This window comes from Mus caroli, unplaced genomic scaffold, assembly GCF_978045245.1.
Source record: "Mus caroli unplaced genomic scaffold, Mus_caroli_1 scaffold_15, whole genome shotgun sequence".
Taxonomy (NCBI): domain Eukaryota; kingdom Metazoa; phylum Chordata; class Mammalia; order Rodentia; family Muridae; genus Mus; species Mus caroli.
Window position 1 is genome coordinate 82,534,353 of NW_028227270.1, and position 18,196 is coordinate 82,552,548.

An 18,196-nucleotide genomic window follows, 5' to 3' on the forward strand; every position below is an offset into this window, starting at 1 on the left:
GCACACAGCTCATGTGACTGCATTTGGCTGGAAATGACTCTCACATCTCTGGGACAGGAGTGGGGACTCTTGGTGTGCCTCAGTTCTCCCCTTACAACCTCTCTCCACACGTGTCTAAATTAGTATGCTTCTACACATGACCTCACTCCAGCAAGAGTGTCCTGGCAAGAAAACAAAGCAGGCTGCTGCTGGGTCCAATGGGGCCCACTCATCAGTACCGTGTGTTCCACTGGTCAAAGGTCAAGTCACAAGGCCAGCCCAAATTCAAGGTGAAGAGAAACAAATCCGTCTCCTAACAGGAGGTGCTGATAATCACACATGTGGGAATTTAGGACACTACTAAATATGTTGATCAAAATTTGAGGCTAGTTTTATTATAATACTGGCCAGGATAATGGAGACTGGGCCGGTCCATACCAGGGATGCCTAGAGAATGGTAGTGAATTACCTTAGTCTGAGGCTTATAAAAGCAAAACCCACAGGGCTGTGCACAGTTAGGAGCAAACATCTATTCTGACGGACTTACTGCCTATACACCTCCCACCTATGTGTGATCAAGCATAGCCTGGCGCAGTCTGGGTAACTAGGCTTGTTGGAAGAAGCAAAACATGGGATTTGTTATCTTACATGGATAACAGCCCCAAGGATTCCAGGAAGTTATTCCTGGAAGTTATTCCTTGGGCAAGGGAGGCTTACGGGCCTTTTTGTTTTATAGTTCTAATGTTTTAAGCACAGTAATTTAAACTTAAAACATGACATTAACCCTCACAATCCATCATGTGGCATGTCTCTACTGAGAAGGCAGGAACTGCTGTGGCCCTTCTGACCTTAGGTCTCTTCATCTGAAAATGGAGATTTTCCTAAGTCAGCCCTTGTTCGAGTCTGTGTTCACAGATTCAGTCATAGAAAGTATTTTTTAAATGTCACATTGTTGATGGCAGGTATATAATTAAGCCTGCCGTAACTGCAAATCAGTACTGAGTACTGGCCTTGTCTTCTTGTTGCTATTCCAGAAGTAACAATGTATTGGTGAGAACAGGAAATAGAAACTGGTGAAATAGAGCAGGAATTCCCAAGCAGTGCTTCCAAGAATGTCCTTGGGGGAGGGTAGGAATGCTGGGATCCAAAGAGCTCAGGTTCCGGCTTCTTTGCCTTCTCTGACGCTTTATTGGAAACTGTATCTGAGGACCCAATTCTATTTCCAATGTGTTAATTATGGCAACTAGAATTTCTTTATCACAATACAAAGTTGGCAAATTTCAGAGATGAAATCCAGAATCAACATTAAAAAAAAAAAAAAACAGCCACATTAATGTAAGAAAAGCATTCAATTTCACATACTGTAGTGAGTCTTCATGGTGCACAGTCATAAAGGAAATTATGCAAAGGGAAAGAAATTTTTTTCTACAATGCAGAAAAAATGAATATGAAATTTCTTGGAAGTGGGGAGAATAACAAATGTCTTTGAGGGGCTGGAGAGATGGCTCAGCGGTTAAGAGCACCGACTGCTCTTCCAAAGGTCCTGAGTTCAAATCCCAGCCACCACATGGGGGCTCACAACCATCCATAACAAGATCTGACGTCCTCTTCTAGAGTGTCTGAAGACAGCTACAGTGTACTTACATATAATAAACAAATAAATCTTTAAAAAAAACCAACAAATGTCTTTGAGAACTATGATTTCTACATATTGATTAAAAAGCTAGGAAATTAAATTTTGTATTTGTCCTTCTTTTGGGGTTTACCATTTCTTCTGCGATAATCCCCCAGTTCCTGCTTCACCTAGTTATTCTCTCCACGCTCCCATGTCTCATTTCAAGAAGGGAGACAAACACTTGTCTTTTCTGGGAAGTCCTTCCTGATTCCCTCAACAGCTAGTATCCACAGGTATGGAACGATTCCTCTTCCTGCCGTTTATGTCGCCTTACGTTCCTCCTTCAGACTGGACTAAGACCCTTTAGGATGACATTGTTCATTGTTCAGAATAGAGTAGCGGAGGAAACGGTCACAGCTGAATCCTAAGGAAGAACCCCCGGATGAAGAGGAGGTAAAAACCACTGGGAGGCCGTGCATTGCTCTTTGTGAAGCATGACAATTTGTTGAGAAAATGAATATTACGGAATGTATCATTAGTCTAATTTAGGGAGACCATCTCAAAAAACAAAACAAAAACCAACCAAGCAACAACAAAAAAACCTCAACAAAACAAAAACTTTCTTAACCTCTAACCGTGTTGCTTTATTTGTTAAAAAATTATGATCTGTCTCCTCAGGTTGCTATGATGACCCTAAGGTGACAATACATGTCAAAATGCTTTATAAAATAGTGGTGGCCAGTAACAATGTAGAAACTATGTATATACTACTATTGTTATTCCTCTGCACGCCGCGCCCTGTTCCAACCATAGTGAGTTTAGTTCCTACCGGCGTAGGATGGGATAACCGAGAAACAAGTAATTTTCAAACACCTCCCATACGCAGATCATCTGACCTCATTCAGCATGGCCGCATCGGCTACACTCCGGGCGCCTTTCCGGAACCCAACGACTCCGACGCCCTGTGATGACGTAACATCAGAGCGTCTGTCTCCCTAAAGGTCCGCGCCTGCGCCGTGGACGCCGCGGGTGGGTGGAACTGGTCGGGATGAGTGGCGGAGGCACCGAGACCCCTGTAGCGTGCGACGCCGCCCAGGGCGGCGGCGGCAAGAAGCGGGACTCGCTGGGGACTCCGGGTGCGGCGCACCTCATTATCAAGGGTACGGAGTGGAGGGCGTGGTCCTCTGTGCGGGGTGGGAGCAGCGTGCTGGGGACCGCCTCTCCTGGTGCTCCCGGGCTCCCCTGTCGCCCTCAGCTGCCTGGCCCGCCTCAAGCCGAGAGGTCCCAGCTCGCAGGACCCAGTTACATGCAATGGGCGAAGGGCGCACAAGCGGAGAATGGGAACTAGTTGGAGCCCCACACGTAGTAGGGTGACTTCGGTCCTTCACCCTCTCGTTCTCTGTCCTCTGCGCCTGGGGGTCCATGCCAGAAAGAAAGGACACTTGGGAAAACGTCCTGAAACACAGCGCTCAGTACCCTACAGTGTACCGGTCTGACCTGTCCCCTTTCAGTCTTAGAAGATTTCGACCTAAATTATTACAATAACAACTAGCTTTAGTTCCTAAACCTCAGAAGTCCCCGTTAACGGCGGAGAAGCCTCCAATTGCAGTTTACACTGCTTCCCTTAACTCCCTGCTCATCCCGCCATCCCACCAACTTTGGGCTACAGCCCTATACTGACTGGAGAGTGGTGGCTTACCATCGGTGCGGTTCCCATTTTAATCTTACCAGATCTGTGGGCAGCCCCAGCTGAGCTGGCTGCGACTGTTTAAACTGTGTTTCACATTGTTTCTTAGGTTTAATTTGGGGTCAAGTAGTATTGTGTGTGTGTTAAGACTAAGTTAGAATTCTTTCTCTGTGCAATCTTAGTGAAGATTAGTCGTTGTATGGCTGTTGTTGGGCCACCATGACTCCATCCGCAAATGTTTTTCATCTTGCAAAACTTTGTACGCATTAAACCATAACTCCTCATGCCACTGTGAATTTGACTGGTCCAGTGCCAGAGGACTTGGACAGCTCCACTCTCGGAAATAAGGCGGCTGTGAATATGAATATACAGGCATCCTTTGGAGGTCCTGTGTTCAGTTCTTGGGACTGTATCTCCAGTAGTGGGTTTCTGGGTCATATGATTATTCTTTAAACTTTTTGAGGAGTTGGCATGTTCTGTATTTGCTATACCAATTTCTAGTCACCTGTCATCACCAACTCTTGTCTTTGGTACTAGTCATTCTAATGGGTGTGAGATGACACTCCCTGTTGTGATTTTCATTTCCTGTAAAATTTGGTATATGTGCTTAACTGGCTACCTATTTTTTAGGTAGTCATCTAATATCCATTTAAGTCCTTTGCTCGTGTAAGTAGATTCTGTTATTGAGTTATAGTTCTTGATATATTCTTGGAAGGCAACTTTGCTGGCCGCTATACCATTAATGCTGACACACACACACACACATCTGTCTCCTCAGTACCATACACACACACACACACACACACACACACATCTGTCTCCTCAGTACCCATAGCAGGAGTTTGCAGGCATTTTTCTCATTTGCCTGGTTTTCTACCATTCTATTGATTGTGTCTTTGAGGCAGAAGTTTTAAATTTTGAAGCAGTACTGTTGTTACTCCTCCAGTACTGGAAGCCAAGCCAAGGCCTCCCACATGCTAGACAAATACCGTACTACTAGAGACTACATTACCAACTTCGTTTTCTGTTTTTTATTTTGAGACTGGTTCTTACTTTCACACTCTGGACCACACACACACAGCCTTCCCTTTATTAGGTACTGAGAGAGTTGTAGTTCTGTTTGGTCTCATATTTTAGTCCCATGGCTCTTCCATCAAAGCACTTCTCTGTGTCCTTGTGAGGAGATATTTGTCTAGCTTTCACATTAGACAAGTAAACATCAAAGGATTATACATTTCAGTACCCTTTTTTTTTGAACAGTAAAAGAATGCATATAGCCTGACTAGAGTTAGATATCTATAGAAATCTATATTTTACACGTACATGGTTATGCTAGCAGAATTTGTATTTAACAAACTCTGAATTATTACAATGGATTTGTTAAAATGTCCCCACATAAGGTAACTTCTGTGGTAATCTGTATTTCATGATCTGTTCCCACATAGTTTCCCACAGTTGCAGTTTTAGGAGTGACTGATAATCTACCTCTGTGTAGAACTTAATTAATCTGCAGAGTCTTTTTTTTTTTTTTTTTTTTTTTTTTTTTTTTGGTTTTTTGGAGACAGGGTTTCTCTGTGTAGCCCTGGCTGTCCTGGAACTCACTTTGTAGACCAGGCTGGCCTCAAACTCAGAAATCCGCCTGCCTCTGCCTCCCAAGAGCTGGGATTAAAGGCGTGTGCCACCACGCCCGGCTAATCTGCAGAGTCTTAAGTGGCTCCTTTTTATCATCGGACTATAGAAGCAGATGTCTCCAAACTGACAAACCTTAACTGCTTCTCAGTCATGTGGAAAGAGATAGTAGTAGGGGTGCTGTGTAAATATCACAAACAGCTTGCCTTAGGAGATACTCACTGGAGATGAGGTGATTTGGGGACCTTGTGGGACGTGACATGATAGAAGTAGACCATTCTGGCACTTCAGGAACACAGCATGCGGGTTGGTCAGAAACCTGGGAAGAAGCTGATGAGAATGAAAGCCATGTCAGGGAAGAATGAGAGCTCAGATGTTGTAGAAGAAAATGGACATTAGGTGAAGTGAGTAGCTGAGGTATAGGGATCAGCCCATCATTAGGTAAAGTGAGTAGCTGGGATATAGGGATTAGCCTGTGGCAACTGGAAGGGCTACATCAGGATGCCTGAGGTAACATGCTGTGTTTTAAAAACTGCAGCTCAGCTGGGACGGAAGACCTCAAATGGACTTTTGGAGCTGACCTGTATGTATCCTGTTGGCCAGTTGTGCTTTTGCAAGTAGATTCTCAGTACAAGGTCCATAAAGTCTACAATGCTTAGTCTCACTCAGGCAGCCCTAACTCCTAGTAGACTAGGTCCAAGATCTGTATATTTATATATTTAATGGATCAGATTCTAATTCTGTTTTTAAAAGTTTTACTGAGATATATCATGCTAATATGTTAAGAAGAAAACAATAGAAACAGAAGGACAATTTCTGTTTAATCTGTCAGCTGGTTATTACCCACATCATTTCTGTAAAAAGCTATTTGGAGTTTTCTTTTATGAAGAAAGTACTATTGGGAAATATGGTGTGCAACAGAGTGTGTCGAGTTTATTATTCGGATCTTGGCGTACATGTTTTTATTTGGGCATTTATCTATTTTGAGGTTTATATCTTAAGCTAGTTGTTGCTAAGAAGCATGAATAGATCTACCTACCCAATGGGTTAAAATTCAAAATTCTTTCAAAGCTATGGCTTTTTTAGATTTAGTATAAAGTAAAGATGCTTAACACCAACACTCACCACCCACCTTCACAGATTTATCTCTAACACTAGAGAAACCAACCTAGAATGTGCAAAGCCCCAAGTTCACTCCCCTGTGCTTAAAAGGCCCCACCATGTACCCTACTCTACTGAACTTGTATCACCCTCTCTATATCACCCTCCATCCTGAATTTAATGTGTACCAGAGGAAGTATCCTTTTAGAATTTATGCAAATGGATTTTTTCTGAAGCTGTTGTGAGACTTATCCATGTTAATAAGTGTCAAACTCTCCATTTACCATAGTTCATTGTGTGACTATTTAGAATGTTAGCTTTTTAAATTATTCTCTTGGTACTACACATATGCCTCAGCAAACATTTACAGATGCCATGCTTATTTGTGTGAGTTTATTTTCCTGTGTTATATATCTCAGCATGGGATGGCTAAGGATGTGTATCTTCAGCTCTGTTAGACATTGTTAGATGGCTCTCAAAAGTAGTTCTACCAACTAACACACACTGGAAGTGGAGGAGTTTCCCTCCTGATCCATGGTCTGAAGGGGACTTTAACCTATCTTTGCCTGTTGGGGAAGAGTAAAATAGGCCAGAGATTGCACCACGGAGTGTGACTTAACCCTTGATTCTGCTTTATCTGTTTAGATCTTGGAGAGATTCATTCCAGGCTGCTGGATCACAGACCAGTTACCCAAGGTGAAATCCGTTACTTTGTAAAAGAATTTGAAGTAAGTATGGAAAACTTACTTGGTTGAAAAGATTGTCCCAATTGTTATTGACCTACTACACAGAAGGGTAATTCCTGAGGTCTAAAACCTGGCTTTAGTTTATGTCTTACAAATATATGTAGTAAAAATCATAAGAAGATTAAAAAGTACTTGGTAAATGCAAGACCTGATAACAGGAGATAGCGGGCCACATTCTGGTACCTACTCCAGACTATTTAGTATTTGTCAGTTGCAAACTGTTTTCCGGATGAAATCAGATAGAGTGGGAAAAAAAGGACCTCTTAGGGATTGATGGGTCTGAGTTTTCAGTTGCATTTGTTGTGTTTTTTCCTTGGTTGGAGCATACCATCAAGCTGAAACATAAGAACTCCCCTTGCCTCTCCCATTCCGTTCATACCCACAACAGTGACACAGCTTTCTACATGGAGTTTCCATTGCTTCCGATTGCTGTGCCTGTTCAGACTCAGTTTTCACTCTGCCTGCCAGAGTGATCCAACATTATTGGACTTTTTAAGACCCTTTGCCAACTCTAGGATGCAGCTGAAGCATTCTTCTGTGGCCTGCCGATGCTCTAGCCTCACCACCTGCCACTCCTCACTTTGCATGGGAGAGTATGTGGTCCTGATTCATATTATTCTAGGTCTCTCCAGGTATAACTCATCCATTGTGCATTATGTATTAATATAGCAACTGCTAGATAGTGATTCTGTGTTGGGGTTCTATCCTCAGATGAGACTTTGACCAGGGATGTCTAAACCTGACAAAAGGAAAGGTTCTCCTACTAAGCTCTTAAAACCACAGCAAGTCTATGAGACACAGCCCTTGAGGCAGAACTGTAGCACCCAACAGACATTTTTACATTCAATAGGCCCTGTAATCCAAAACTGCCCAATACCCCACAAGATTTTGAAGTTTAAAGATGTGTGTAGAGGTGTGTGTTTCTTAGAATGTTGTATGTTACCTACTGTATAAGTTACCTTTTTCATCACTAACCAAATAGCAGAAGCAACTTAAGAGAAAAGTTGTCTTTGGGTCGCAGGAGATGCATTTCAGCCTGGAGAGGAAGGCATGGGAGCAGGTTGAGCAGGAGGGGCTCTTCACTTCCGGGGGAGCAAGAAGTACAGACAGGGTAGGAAGCAGGGCTGGACTGTAAACCTCCAGGATCAGCCTCGGTGAAGAGCATCCCCCACTGATAGCCTACCTTCTGTAGGTTCAAAACCTAAGACAGCGCCACCAGCCCAGGAACAATGTTTCATAGTGAAACCGTAACCCCAGGAATAGCTGTTAACAGTGTCCAGCATCCTTGTGTTATGTAGGATAAGAATAATGCAGGACACAGAAAACTACCCAAAGAATGTTCCTTACATGTTATGTAAAAATCATTACCAATCCATATAAACTTGCTATGAATCCTTGGGCCTGCATGAATATGTTTAAAATATTTTATGTTCCATATGGGATGAGGCTTTATAGTTATCCATAAGCCCTGGCTGAACTCACTATGTAGAGAAGGCTATCCTTGAACTCCCAGAAATCTGCCCACCTCTGACTCCTGCGTGGTAGAATTAAAGGTATGGGCGCCCTGCCTGGCCGAAGTTACCATTTTTTAAATGTGATACATTTGTTTAACTTCAAAGACTTTTCCACATTCTTCATATATACAGAATAACAATGTTGCAAATCACCTTTGCGACAGAATGTGCTCAAACATTTATTCATGCAGCCATTCTTCACTTTGCTGACCATGACAAATTCTACAGTTTGTTTAGAAAGGTTAGAATCTACTGCACTTAACTCAAAGAAAAACCCAAGTACTGCATATGCCAGCTCCCCAACTCCCTCGTCCCTTTCCCACAACCAATGTCAGTAGGATGCTGTATACATCCTACTGTATACAATAACAAGGCATCCTGAAGCCAAAAGGATGTCCCCGGCAGTGCCGACCCATGTGGCCTCACAGTACACTGCACAGGCGATGGCTCCTGCAGAAGCGTCTGTCTTCCCCACAGCCTCCTGGTGCAGGGGCATCAGGCGTTTGTCTTAGTACAGCTCAGGGTTTCTATCCTGTAACCACATAGGAATGCCACCTTTCAGAAATACCAGAAGCGCCTTCAAGTGCTTGTCACACCAGCAGTGAAGCACAGTCGGGGACAGAGTAGTGCCTTCTGACGTGAAGACTATTTGGAGGGTCTGGAGAGATGGCTCAGCCGTTAAGAGCACTTGCTGCTCTTGCAGAGGACTTGAGTTCAGTTCCTAGCACCCATGTCTGGCAGCTCACAGTCACCTGTAACTCTAGCGCCTGGGGATCCAACATCCCCTTCTGCCCTCCTCAGGCACTGCATTTACACTGTACTTATTTGCACAGACACAAACACATACATAATTTAAAAACAACAAATAAATTGGCACTATGTATAGCTTTGTTAGTTTTAGGGTGCTCTGAACACTCACATAATCCACTAACACTTTAGTAAGAGACTACAAAATGATCATGATCAATTTTGTAGTTAAACCTAATGAGGATAACAGACACACCTCAAATAAGAGATGTTTCTCTGAGTGATTCATCAGGAGACAGAGAAGTGGTTGCTGGTATTGTTGGGAGTGGTGGGAGTGTGTGTGTATGTGTGTCCATGTCTGTGTGTATGCATGCATGTGTGTGTGCCTGTACCCTTTTTCTGGGCAACTATATCATGACCCTTGGCCACTGTCAAACTTCCCTTTGACTTATATTAGCAGCATCCTTGTCATCTGTCTTCAGTTTTGTGGCCACGAAGGTGTGTGACTACTCTGCACTGTCCCTTAAGTTATTCCACACCCACTCACATCTTCTACACGTTGTCAGTGGAGATGACCTCAGAATAAGAAAAATGTACACCACGACTGTGGGTCATTAGGGTCCCTTTCTTCTCTCCTCCCTTAGCTGCTCTGCAGTCCTTCACTCCCAGTCATAGTGTCCTTCACCGACCTTTGCCATTTATAATGTGTGTCCTCTTTGCTGGTTCACAGCTTACAGCGCCATTTGAAAAAATATGCAAAACTGTCAGGGACCTCTGGGTTCTTCCCTTTATGTCTACACAAAGAAGGTTTAAGTTGACATTCTGGTTAGCTTTACCTGTCAGCTTGATACAGCCAAAAGTCACCTGAGATGAGAGTTTCGATTGACGGACTGTCCAGATGAGATTGCCCTCTGCGCATGCTTATGGGGGATTGTCTTGATTACTTATTAATAGCCTTGATTGCTAACATTGGGCAGCACCATCCAAGCAGATGGTTCTGGGCTGTACAGGAAGCTACAGCTCACTCACAAGGCTGCAAGTGAGCAAGTAGCATTCCTCTAGGTTTCCACTCTAGGGTCTGCCCTGTTGTTCTCAGTGATGCACTAGGACCTGGGAGTATAAGCCAAATGAGGCCTTTCTTCCCATAAGCTGTCTTGGATGCTGTACTTTCTCAGCAGGACCTTAGCTCTGTCTCAGGAAGCCAGAGCCGAGGTTCTCCTGAACCCTGCATTCTGAATTCTGCCTGTGCCTCAGGACCTCTTCCAAACCCACACGGCTGTAGTACCATTCAGCTCTTCTCAGAGGCCACTATCAGTTTCCAGAAGAGAACTGGAGTCTTTGTCGCACAGCGTCTTCTATCTTCAGAGCTGGAATAGGAAGGCACTCCCTCACCTGGAATCCCTCTTAGGTTCTAAATCTCTGGCAAAAAGAGCCCAGTCTCTGCTCAGGACTCACCTTATAGTCAGGCTTCCACAGATAACCACCCTGCTGTCGCCTGGTTGGAGACCTTAATGCATCCATAACATTTAGGTCTAAATCCTTACTCCTTCACAGTAACACAATAGGGTTGAATTAACGGGTGGGCCTGTGTACCCAGGAGTGCAGACCTGGGCAACCATTTAGGCTTCTGCTGGCCAGCCTGGTTGTGTTCTTGTCATTGGCCTTGCTGGCCTTCACCAGTAAAGTATTGACTTCAGACCTAGGGTATTCTCCTTTGTATCTGAAACACCTGCAGTGTCTGGCTGAGGTTGACAGTCAGTGAATCATCCTTTGTGTTAATTTTGTTATTAAGACAAATACTTATAAATATACTCCAAAGGACATAATTTATTTAAATAACTGTAGAATTTTGAAATTAAGGTGGCTTATGTAACCCAAGTTCCTACTTCATAAAGATTGAGCCAAGGCATGGAAATCAGCCGAGACATCCTGAAAATTCAGAGCCCCTGGCAGGTTTCTGCTGGCATCCTCAAAATAATGGAGATGTTTTCTGTAAGTGTATTATACAAATGAAACTAAGTCCTAAAAAGAAATTTTACATCTATGTTTTTATTATTCTGTGTTCAGTTGAAGTCGGCACCTCTTTTGACTGGCATGTAAGATAGTTGTCAGGGGGCAGTGGACATATATTGGAGAGGATGTTTAAGCCCTCCAAGGTCTTGGCAAGAAGACAAGAATGGTAGGAAGAACACAGTGCTCTGCCATCCGTGCCTGGGGTCAAGTCCTGCTCCTCTCTTACAAGCTATGACTGCTCTGCAGGGCTCAGTTTCCTCATAGACTGCAGAATGTAGGTTTTTATGAAAGTTAAATGAGACTTCATTTTAAAATCATCTTTCTGTGGGTGTTGATAAAAAGTGTTTATGTCGTTGAAAGATGGTAGCAAGTACAGCAGATACAATGTACTTATTCTGTAACTCAGGTTTATTTTTTTAACAATAGTTTAAATGAGTTTGCATTCAGCTCTTTGTCCCCCTTCAGCCTGGACTGAACAATTCAGAAGGCTTCACAGATGTGTATCATCCCTGCTCAAGCACCATGCTGATCTTCTCTGTGTCATTCTGACCCTAGTGTACTGCTGCCCACGGGAGCACTGGGCTCAGTTCAGTCTCCTGATCTTAGATGTATTTCATCTGTATGTGGATGTGTACTTGCCTTGGTGTATGCATATGGCCTGTGTGCATGCCGGGTGCTGCAGACGTCAGAGGAGGGTGCCAGATCTTTAGAACCAGAGTCAGGAATGATTGTGAACAACCACACAGGGGCTGAGACCAGAACCTGGGTTTTTTGCAGTAGCTATGAGTGCTCTTAACATCGGAGCCATCACCCAGCCCCTGGGGTCACTTTTTAATAACTCTGGATAAAATAGGGGTTGCCTAAACAGATGTAATAAGCATATTCTCCCCACCTTCTCTCCCCTCTCTCACCTTCCCGTTTTCTCTTCCCTTCTCCTCCTCTCTTGTTCTTTTTTTTTTTGAGGACTCTCTGTACACCCTCCTCTGTAGGTCAAGCTGGACTGGAACTCACAGACATTCTCCTGCCTCTGCCTCATGAATGCTGAGATTAAAAGCATGTGTCGCTATGACCAGGTTGTATAAGCATTCTTTTGGAACAGTGTTTACAAAGGGCCTGCTGAGATGGGCCTGCAGGTAAAGAAAAGACCTGCTACTAAGCCCGGCAGCTTGAGTTCCATACTCAGAACCCACAAGGTACAAGAGAACTTGCTTCTTGTACCTTGAAGAGCATCTCACTTAACAATGTTGCGCTAAGGACCCAGAAATCGAATGTTGGCCGTGTTGGATTTGCTCTTTTTCACAAGTGCTCGGTCTGTTCTTTTCACACACTGACCTTCCGTGTTTCTTCTCCCAAGAGCTTACTTAGTATAGCACAGGAATTTTCCTGAGTGTTGGCATCTGCCCCATCTCTGACTGCTGTTCCACAAATATACAAGGAAAAGGCTTGGGCTTGAGGCTGGAAAGGTGACTTAAAAGGTCTAAATTTCCCTTTCAGAGGACCCAAATTCAGTTTCCAGCACCCACATGGTGGCTCACAGCTGTCTGTAACTCCAGTGTCAGGGGCCCAATTCTCTCTCCAGGTCTCTGTAGGAACCAGGCATGCATGTGGCACACATACTAACAACATACAGGCAAATGCTCGTGCTTATGACTTAAAAATAAATGTAAAAACAAATAACCAAAAAGGAAAGAAAGATCAGATAGAGTCCAGAGACTTGGGAGTTCAGCACCGACTACAGCGCTCACACAGAGACAGTAGCAAGCATGCCCAGCAAGGGTCCTCTAACAGAGGGATCCATCTCACAGAGGAGCTACAGCAGAGCCAGCCTGCGCATCTCTGCGCTCAGGCAGAGTTCAGCTTGGGAAAAGCTGACCAGAAGCTCCAGCTCATGTTTGGTAAACTTTTTTTCTACAAAAGAAGGACTAAGTGCCACACGGTGGCAGCGTTTCTCAGACTTCTCAAGCACAGCAGACTGACAGGCTCTGTCTTCTTCGGTGTTTAAGACCAGTTGGCAGCCTTTCTCCTAACTTTAGACAGTTTCTCCCTGAATTCCAGTGAACATGGGGGGTAAAGCCTGGGATGGTGTGCAGCCTCTCTCAGGGCACGTTCCCACCCAGAGCTTGTGAAAGGCGGTGTGGCAATTTCCTGGGGAGAGGCATTGCTCTTTAAGTCATTGTGGTACTAGCTGTAGATGAGACACCATGGTCTCTCTGAGACCCTGTGTTACTGTATTAGAATGTACCTGGCATACCCCCTTCAGTGCCTTACTGAATACTTACTAAACACCCAGGCATCTCAGTAGGAATGTGTGTAGTTACTAGTAACAGATACATGGAAAACAGGCCTAAAAAGGGCTTATGTTTCTTGCATAGTCCTGGGACAGATCTGGAAAGTCCAGGGCTGGCATGGTGACTCTATGATGTCAACTGCTTCCAGCCTGTCTCCTTGGCACATAGCCCTTATACTTAAAAGTGGTCATGGAGCCTCAGTCATTATGTCTCCACTTTGTGTGGTAAAAGAGAGGGCTGGCAGGAAGCAGAAGCCAGCCTCTGTTAGAGGCATGTGACTACCCCAGTCACAGTTCGAGTGTTGGTAACATGGAATAAAAATGATGCACAAGTGTCTGTCTGTCAGTCTGTCATACCACACATGGGAAAGTAAGTGACAGAAACCCCTCACAGCCAGAAATCTTCCATTGCAAATTCAGAATGTGCACAAGAAGACACACACACAGATCAAGAGCTGCCCTGCTTCAGAGCAGAGGCCCTGAGAGAGGACAGTACTCCAGGAACAGGTCCCCGCAGGGTTCCACAGGAGACTGCCACAGAAGGGTGACATTTGAGCAGAGAGCGGTCCTCCAAGTGTGGCAGAGATGCCGTAACACAGGACGCAGAAGGAATTGCTTTCATGGGTATGACTGTCAGGTAGTGGACATGCGGTACACTCTGTAATCCCAGAACTTGGGAGGAAGGCGGGACAGTCGCTGAGTTCAAGGCCTCCATGGAATATCTAGTGAAACTTGGTCTTAGGAGATAAAATAAGTGCATTCAAGTGTGAGATGAATTGGTCCAGGAAAAATTCTTTCAAGGCAGCACAACGTAGAATCTCATAGCACCCAGACCTTTCTCCCTATGGGGCTGATTAGCATTGAGACTGAGAGAAGGATTTACTTATTGGCCCTTTTTCTCTAATGCCATCAAGTTGCATCTCTAAGGTGAATGCTTTATGACAGTATCAATAGTTACTAACAGTGTAAGTGCCTATGGCTAGGCATTGTTTTAAGTATGTTAGATTTGTTATTCATTTCAACTTGAACTAAGAAATTAAAGTATATGTAGTTTTATGGGAGGTTACACGTCATTATCTTATTGCTGCTAGGCATTGTTCCAACAATTTTTAGCCTGAAAGTAAGATGCAGCGTTTAATAAGCACGTGCTACTATAGCCTTTTCCTTTTGAGATTGATGTTGATTGTAGTTCTCAATCAAATACGTCAGCTTAACAAGCACTTATCAGGTGGAAGGGCTCAGTGAAGAGACTCTCACAGCAGCTGTGTAAAAGGCAGTCGCTCCCCAGGCCTCCTCAGTATGTAAGCTTGTTTTTATCACTAGTGGGCTAAGACTGCTGACTCACTTGCCTGAGCTAGGGAAACACTTCATTCAGTAGACTGCCTGCCTAGTATGCGCCTGATGCCCAGGACTGCATAAAGTTGGTATCATCTCGATAGTCAGAGACAGAGGCGGGAGGATCAAGGCAATTCTCAGCCATAAAGCAACTCCTGGACTACATGAGGCCCTTTCTCACAATAGCAACAGCAATAGTAATAATAATACTGGATGGAGTGATTGCATGCTTATAATTTTAGTCCTTCAAAGATGGAGGCAGAAGGATAAGGAGTTTAAAGTCATCAACTTCATAGTGAGTTTGAGGCCAGCCTGGGTTCTGTGAGACCTTGTCTTAAAACACAAGAAAGAAGAGGAGGCAAGGAAGAAGGGAGGGAGAGAAGAAGGGAAGAAAGGAGGGAGGGAGGGAGGGGAGGAGGGAGAGAGAGAGAGAGAGAGAGAGAGAGAGAGAGAGAGAGAACGAACCAACCCAGAAAGAAACAAAACAAAATAACAGTAACCTGCTGCAGTGATTGGCTTTGGTTGTCTGACTGTATCTCAAGGAATCCTGTCACTCCCCCCCCCCCCGGGGGGGGTCTCCTCTGGACTGAGAAGAGCCCTCCCTGACTGGAGCTACAGAGCTCTGCTCTCTCACTTTAGGTTAGGTGCCTGTGTTTCTGTACTGACAGAATAGTCATCCCTCTGCCTGATAATAAATGAATTCACCATAAATGCTGACGTTGTTCTCTTAAATTTGGTTCTTCCCAGTTCCATTGCCATCTCGAAACAGCAGCATTAATGTCATAGTTTTTAACAGCTTAGTTCTTTCGTCATCAAATTTTGTCTCTGGAAACATGCAGCGAAACTTGGCCCAGCAGATACAAGCAACAACAGCAATAAGGCCAAATGGTAAGTAAGATAGCCTCTGTCAAGGCTTCCCTGACATCAGAAATGCCAGAAGTCGGGGAGCAGCAGGGGACCTGGGAAGGCCAGAGTGTGCATGCAGACTCTGCAGGCCCCTCAAAAGCACCATCTGATAGGCCATTTGGAGAAGAGCAGAGCCCAGCAGATTGCATCAGACTCCACCTCCACAGAGTGACACCATGGAGGCCAAGGCCACACTGGAGAAGCGATAGCACTGAAGACAGGAAAGAAGCAAGTGATAGGAAAAGTGTAAGTCAGAGTCAGGAAAAATGTCCAGGTGTTAGGATCAAATGAACTAGGAAAGCAGTGAGGTGAAAGAACTGGGCAAAGTGATTTATTTATTTATTTTATTTATTTTCAAGACAGGGTTTCTGTGTGTAGCTCCAGCTGTCCTGGAACAGCTCTGTAGACCAGGCTGGCCTCAAACTCAGAGATCGCTTGCCTTTGCATCCCAAGTGCTGGGATTAAAGACATATACACTGCCTAGGGAAAATAAAAATGTTAACATTATTTTTGAGTGAGAAACAAAGAGCCTGGGAATAAACAGTCAAAATATATAGTCCTAAAATAAGCCTGAGAAGATTTAACACTGACAAGAGAGGGACTGGAGAGGGAGGACGGCTTGCTGCTGCTGAGTCCAGAGGACCCCAGACTGTGACAGCAAGCCTCGGGGAAATCAAGGCGCCGAGAAGAACAAAAGAGAACTCAGGAAAACTTTCCTGAAATTGCTAGTACTGAAGCACGCGCTACCTTCTGCGAAGATTAACCTAGAGTACCCGATGCCCGAGACCAGTTCTGAAAGAAGAAAACAAACCACCTTGGACTTTATAGGGGGAGAAATCCTCTGGGCCCCCAGACTAAATGAATAGGCTCTTTGTAAAGGGAAGAAAATCCAACCGTTGGCAGATTTGTCTGTGTTATGCCAGTGGGCTTTGTATCTGGCCCATCTCTACCTCGATGTAGAGATGACAGACACACAGTTAGGGTTCTGCAGGGCTCCAGGAATGGGATTCAGATGAGCTTTTCCTCAGGGCCATTGCACATTAGAGAGTTAGACAGAAGCTTTCCTGTCAGCATGAGCATGCTCGTTGGGGCCAGAGCTGTGGTAATGGGGGTAATGGGTAAGGATGCTTGTTGCCAAGTCTGATGACCACAGTTGGATCCCTGAAGCCACATGGTGGAAGGAGAGTCCTGGCTCACTCAAGTTGTCCTCTGGGCCACACACACACACACACATACATCCCACCATGGCGTGTGTGTGTGTGTGTTTTGTTTTTTTGGATTTTTTTTTTTTTGAGACAGGGTTTCTCTATGTACTCCTGGCTGTCCTGGATCTCTCTCTGTAGACCAGGCTGGCCTTGAACTTAGAGATCTGCCTGCCAAGTGCTGGAATTAAAAGCATGTGCCACCACACCTGACTATTGTTATTATTGTTTGTTTGTTTGTTTGTTTGTTTGTTTGTTTTTAGAGACAAGGTTTCTCTGCATAGCCCTAACTGGCTGTCCATAATATTTTTTTTACCTGTTTAGTCATAGAATTAATACTAAGCAATATAGCCAGATGTGACAGTGCAGACCAGTGCTCTCAACACAGAAGGTGGAAGCAGGCAGGTCTGTGTTTAAGGTCAGCTTCAGCCTCACAGGGAGTTTGAAGCAAGAGCTAGACCTTATTTCAAACAAACAAACAAACAAGAAATAAAGAGATTGAGGCGGGACCCAGGGATAGTGCCGGTGTTGGGGCAGAGGATGAGTGACAGGAGAATGTGGAGGGAGATGGGAAGGCCTGTGGAAAGGAGGCCGTCCTCCCTCTGTGAGAGCCTGAGTAGTACCTGAAATGAGGGGACACACTGTCAAGTCCCAGCCTGAGGGAAAAGGACAGACTGCAGTAAAACTCAAGGTTCTCACCTAACACTGATATGCCGTGTGTTAGGAACAAGAAAACACCGTCCCTTTCCTTCACAGGGGTGTTATGCACAGTACTAGCGTTATCAGCCATGAGAAATTGTGAGCTTTCAAATGTAGTTTCCTGGGCTAGAGAGATGACGCAGTGGTTGAGAGTGCCTACTGCGCTTCCACAGGGCCTGAGTTCCCAGCACCTCCATCATGTGCCGCTCAACCATCCATAACTCCAGTGCCAGGGGATCCAGTGCACTGTTCTGGCCTCTAGAGCTAGCCACACATGTGTGTATATGTACAAACACGCATTCATCTTAAAAATATAGTCTCCAGCTTAGGGGTTTTGCTTTTGAAAATGTGAAGGAGCAGTGGCCATTTGGTACTAAGCATCTTAGGAATATTTTGAATTGAATTTCGCATCAATCTAGTGATCTGAGACCCAGTTCTCCTTGCTGTGGATGTAGCAGAGGAAGCCATTGCTCCAGATCAGCTGCAAGATTATTTTAAGACACAAACTGCAGTGCATTGTGCGTCTAAGATAGGATGTTTGATGAGTTAGGGATTGAATACATTTTCACCTATGTTTTCAGTCTTCTATGGGTTTATCAGGAGTTGACCTCGTCATAATCTGAATGCATCTGAATCATTCAGAAAGTACCAGAGGGCTGGAGAGATGGCTCAGTGGTTAAGAGCACTGACTGCTCTTCCAGAGGTCCTGAGTTCTTCCCAGCAACCACATGGTGGC

The 18,196-nt window shown here is 44.6% G+C and overlaps 1 protein-coding gene and 1 non-coding gene across 3 annotated transcripts in view; one reads left to right on the top strand and one right to left on the bottom strand.

The window, feature by feature from the left end:
• Nucleotides 1-2,604: 2,604 nt before the first annotated feature.
• Nucleotides 2,605-18,196, top strand: part of Bloc1s5 (biogenesis of lysosomal organelles complex 1 subunit 5) — a 33,610-nt gene continuing 18,018 nt past the window's right edge. For both annotated transcript variants that reach the window (XM_085831164.1, XM_021180682.2), the window contains exons 1-2: nucleotides 2,605-2,754; nucleotides 6,657-6,739. In XM_085831164.1, the coding sequence (XP_085687290.1) occupies nucleotides 2,643-2,754; nucleotides 6,657-6,739 (195 nt within the window). In that variant the 5' untranslated portion in view covers nucleotides 2,605-2,642. The remainder of the gene's footprint in view (nucleotides 2,755-6,656; nucleotides 6,740-18,196) is intronic.
• On the bottom strand, nucleotides 11,506-11,608 carry LOC115029199 (U6 spliceosomal RNA). Its single transcript, XR_003834752.1, has one exon. It is a non-coding gene; the product is annotated as a U6 spliceosomal RNA (small nuclear RNA).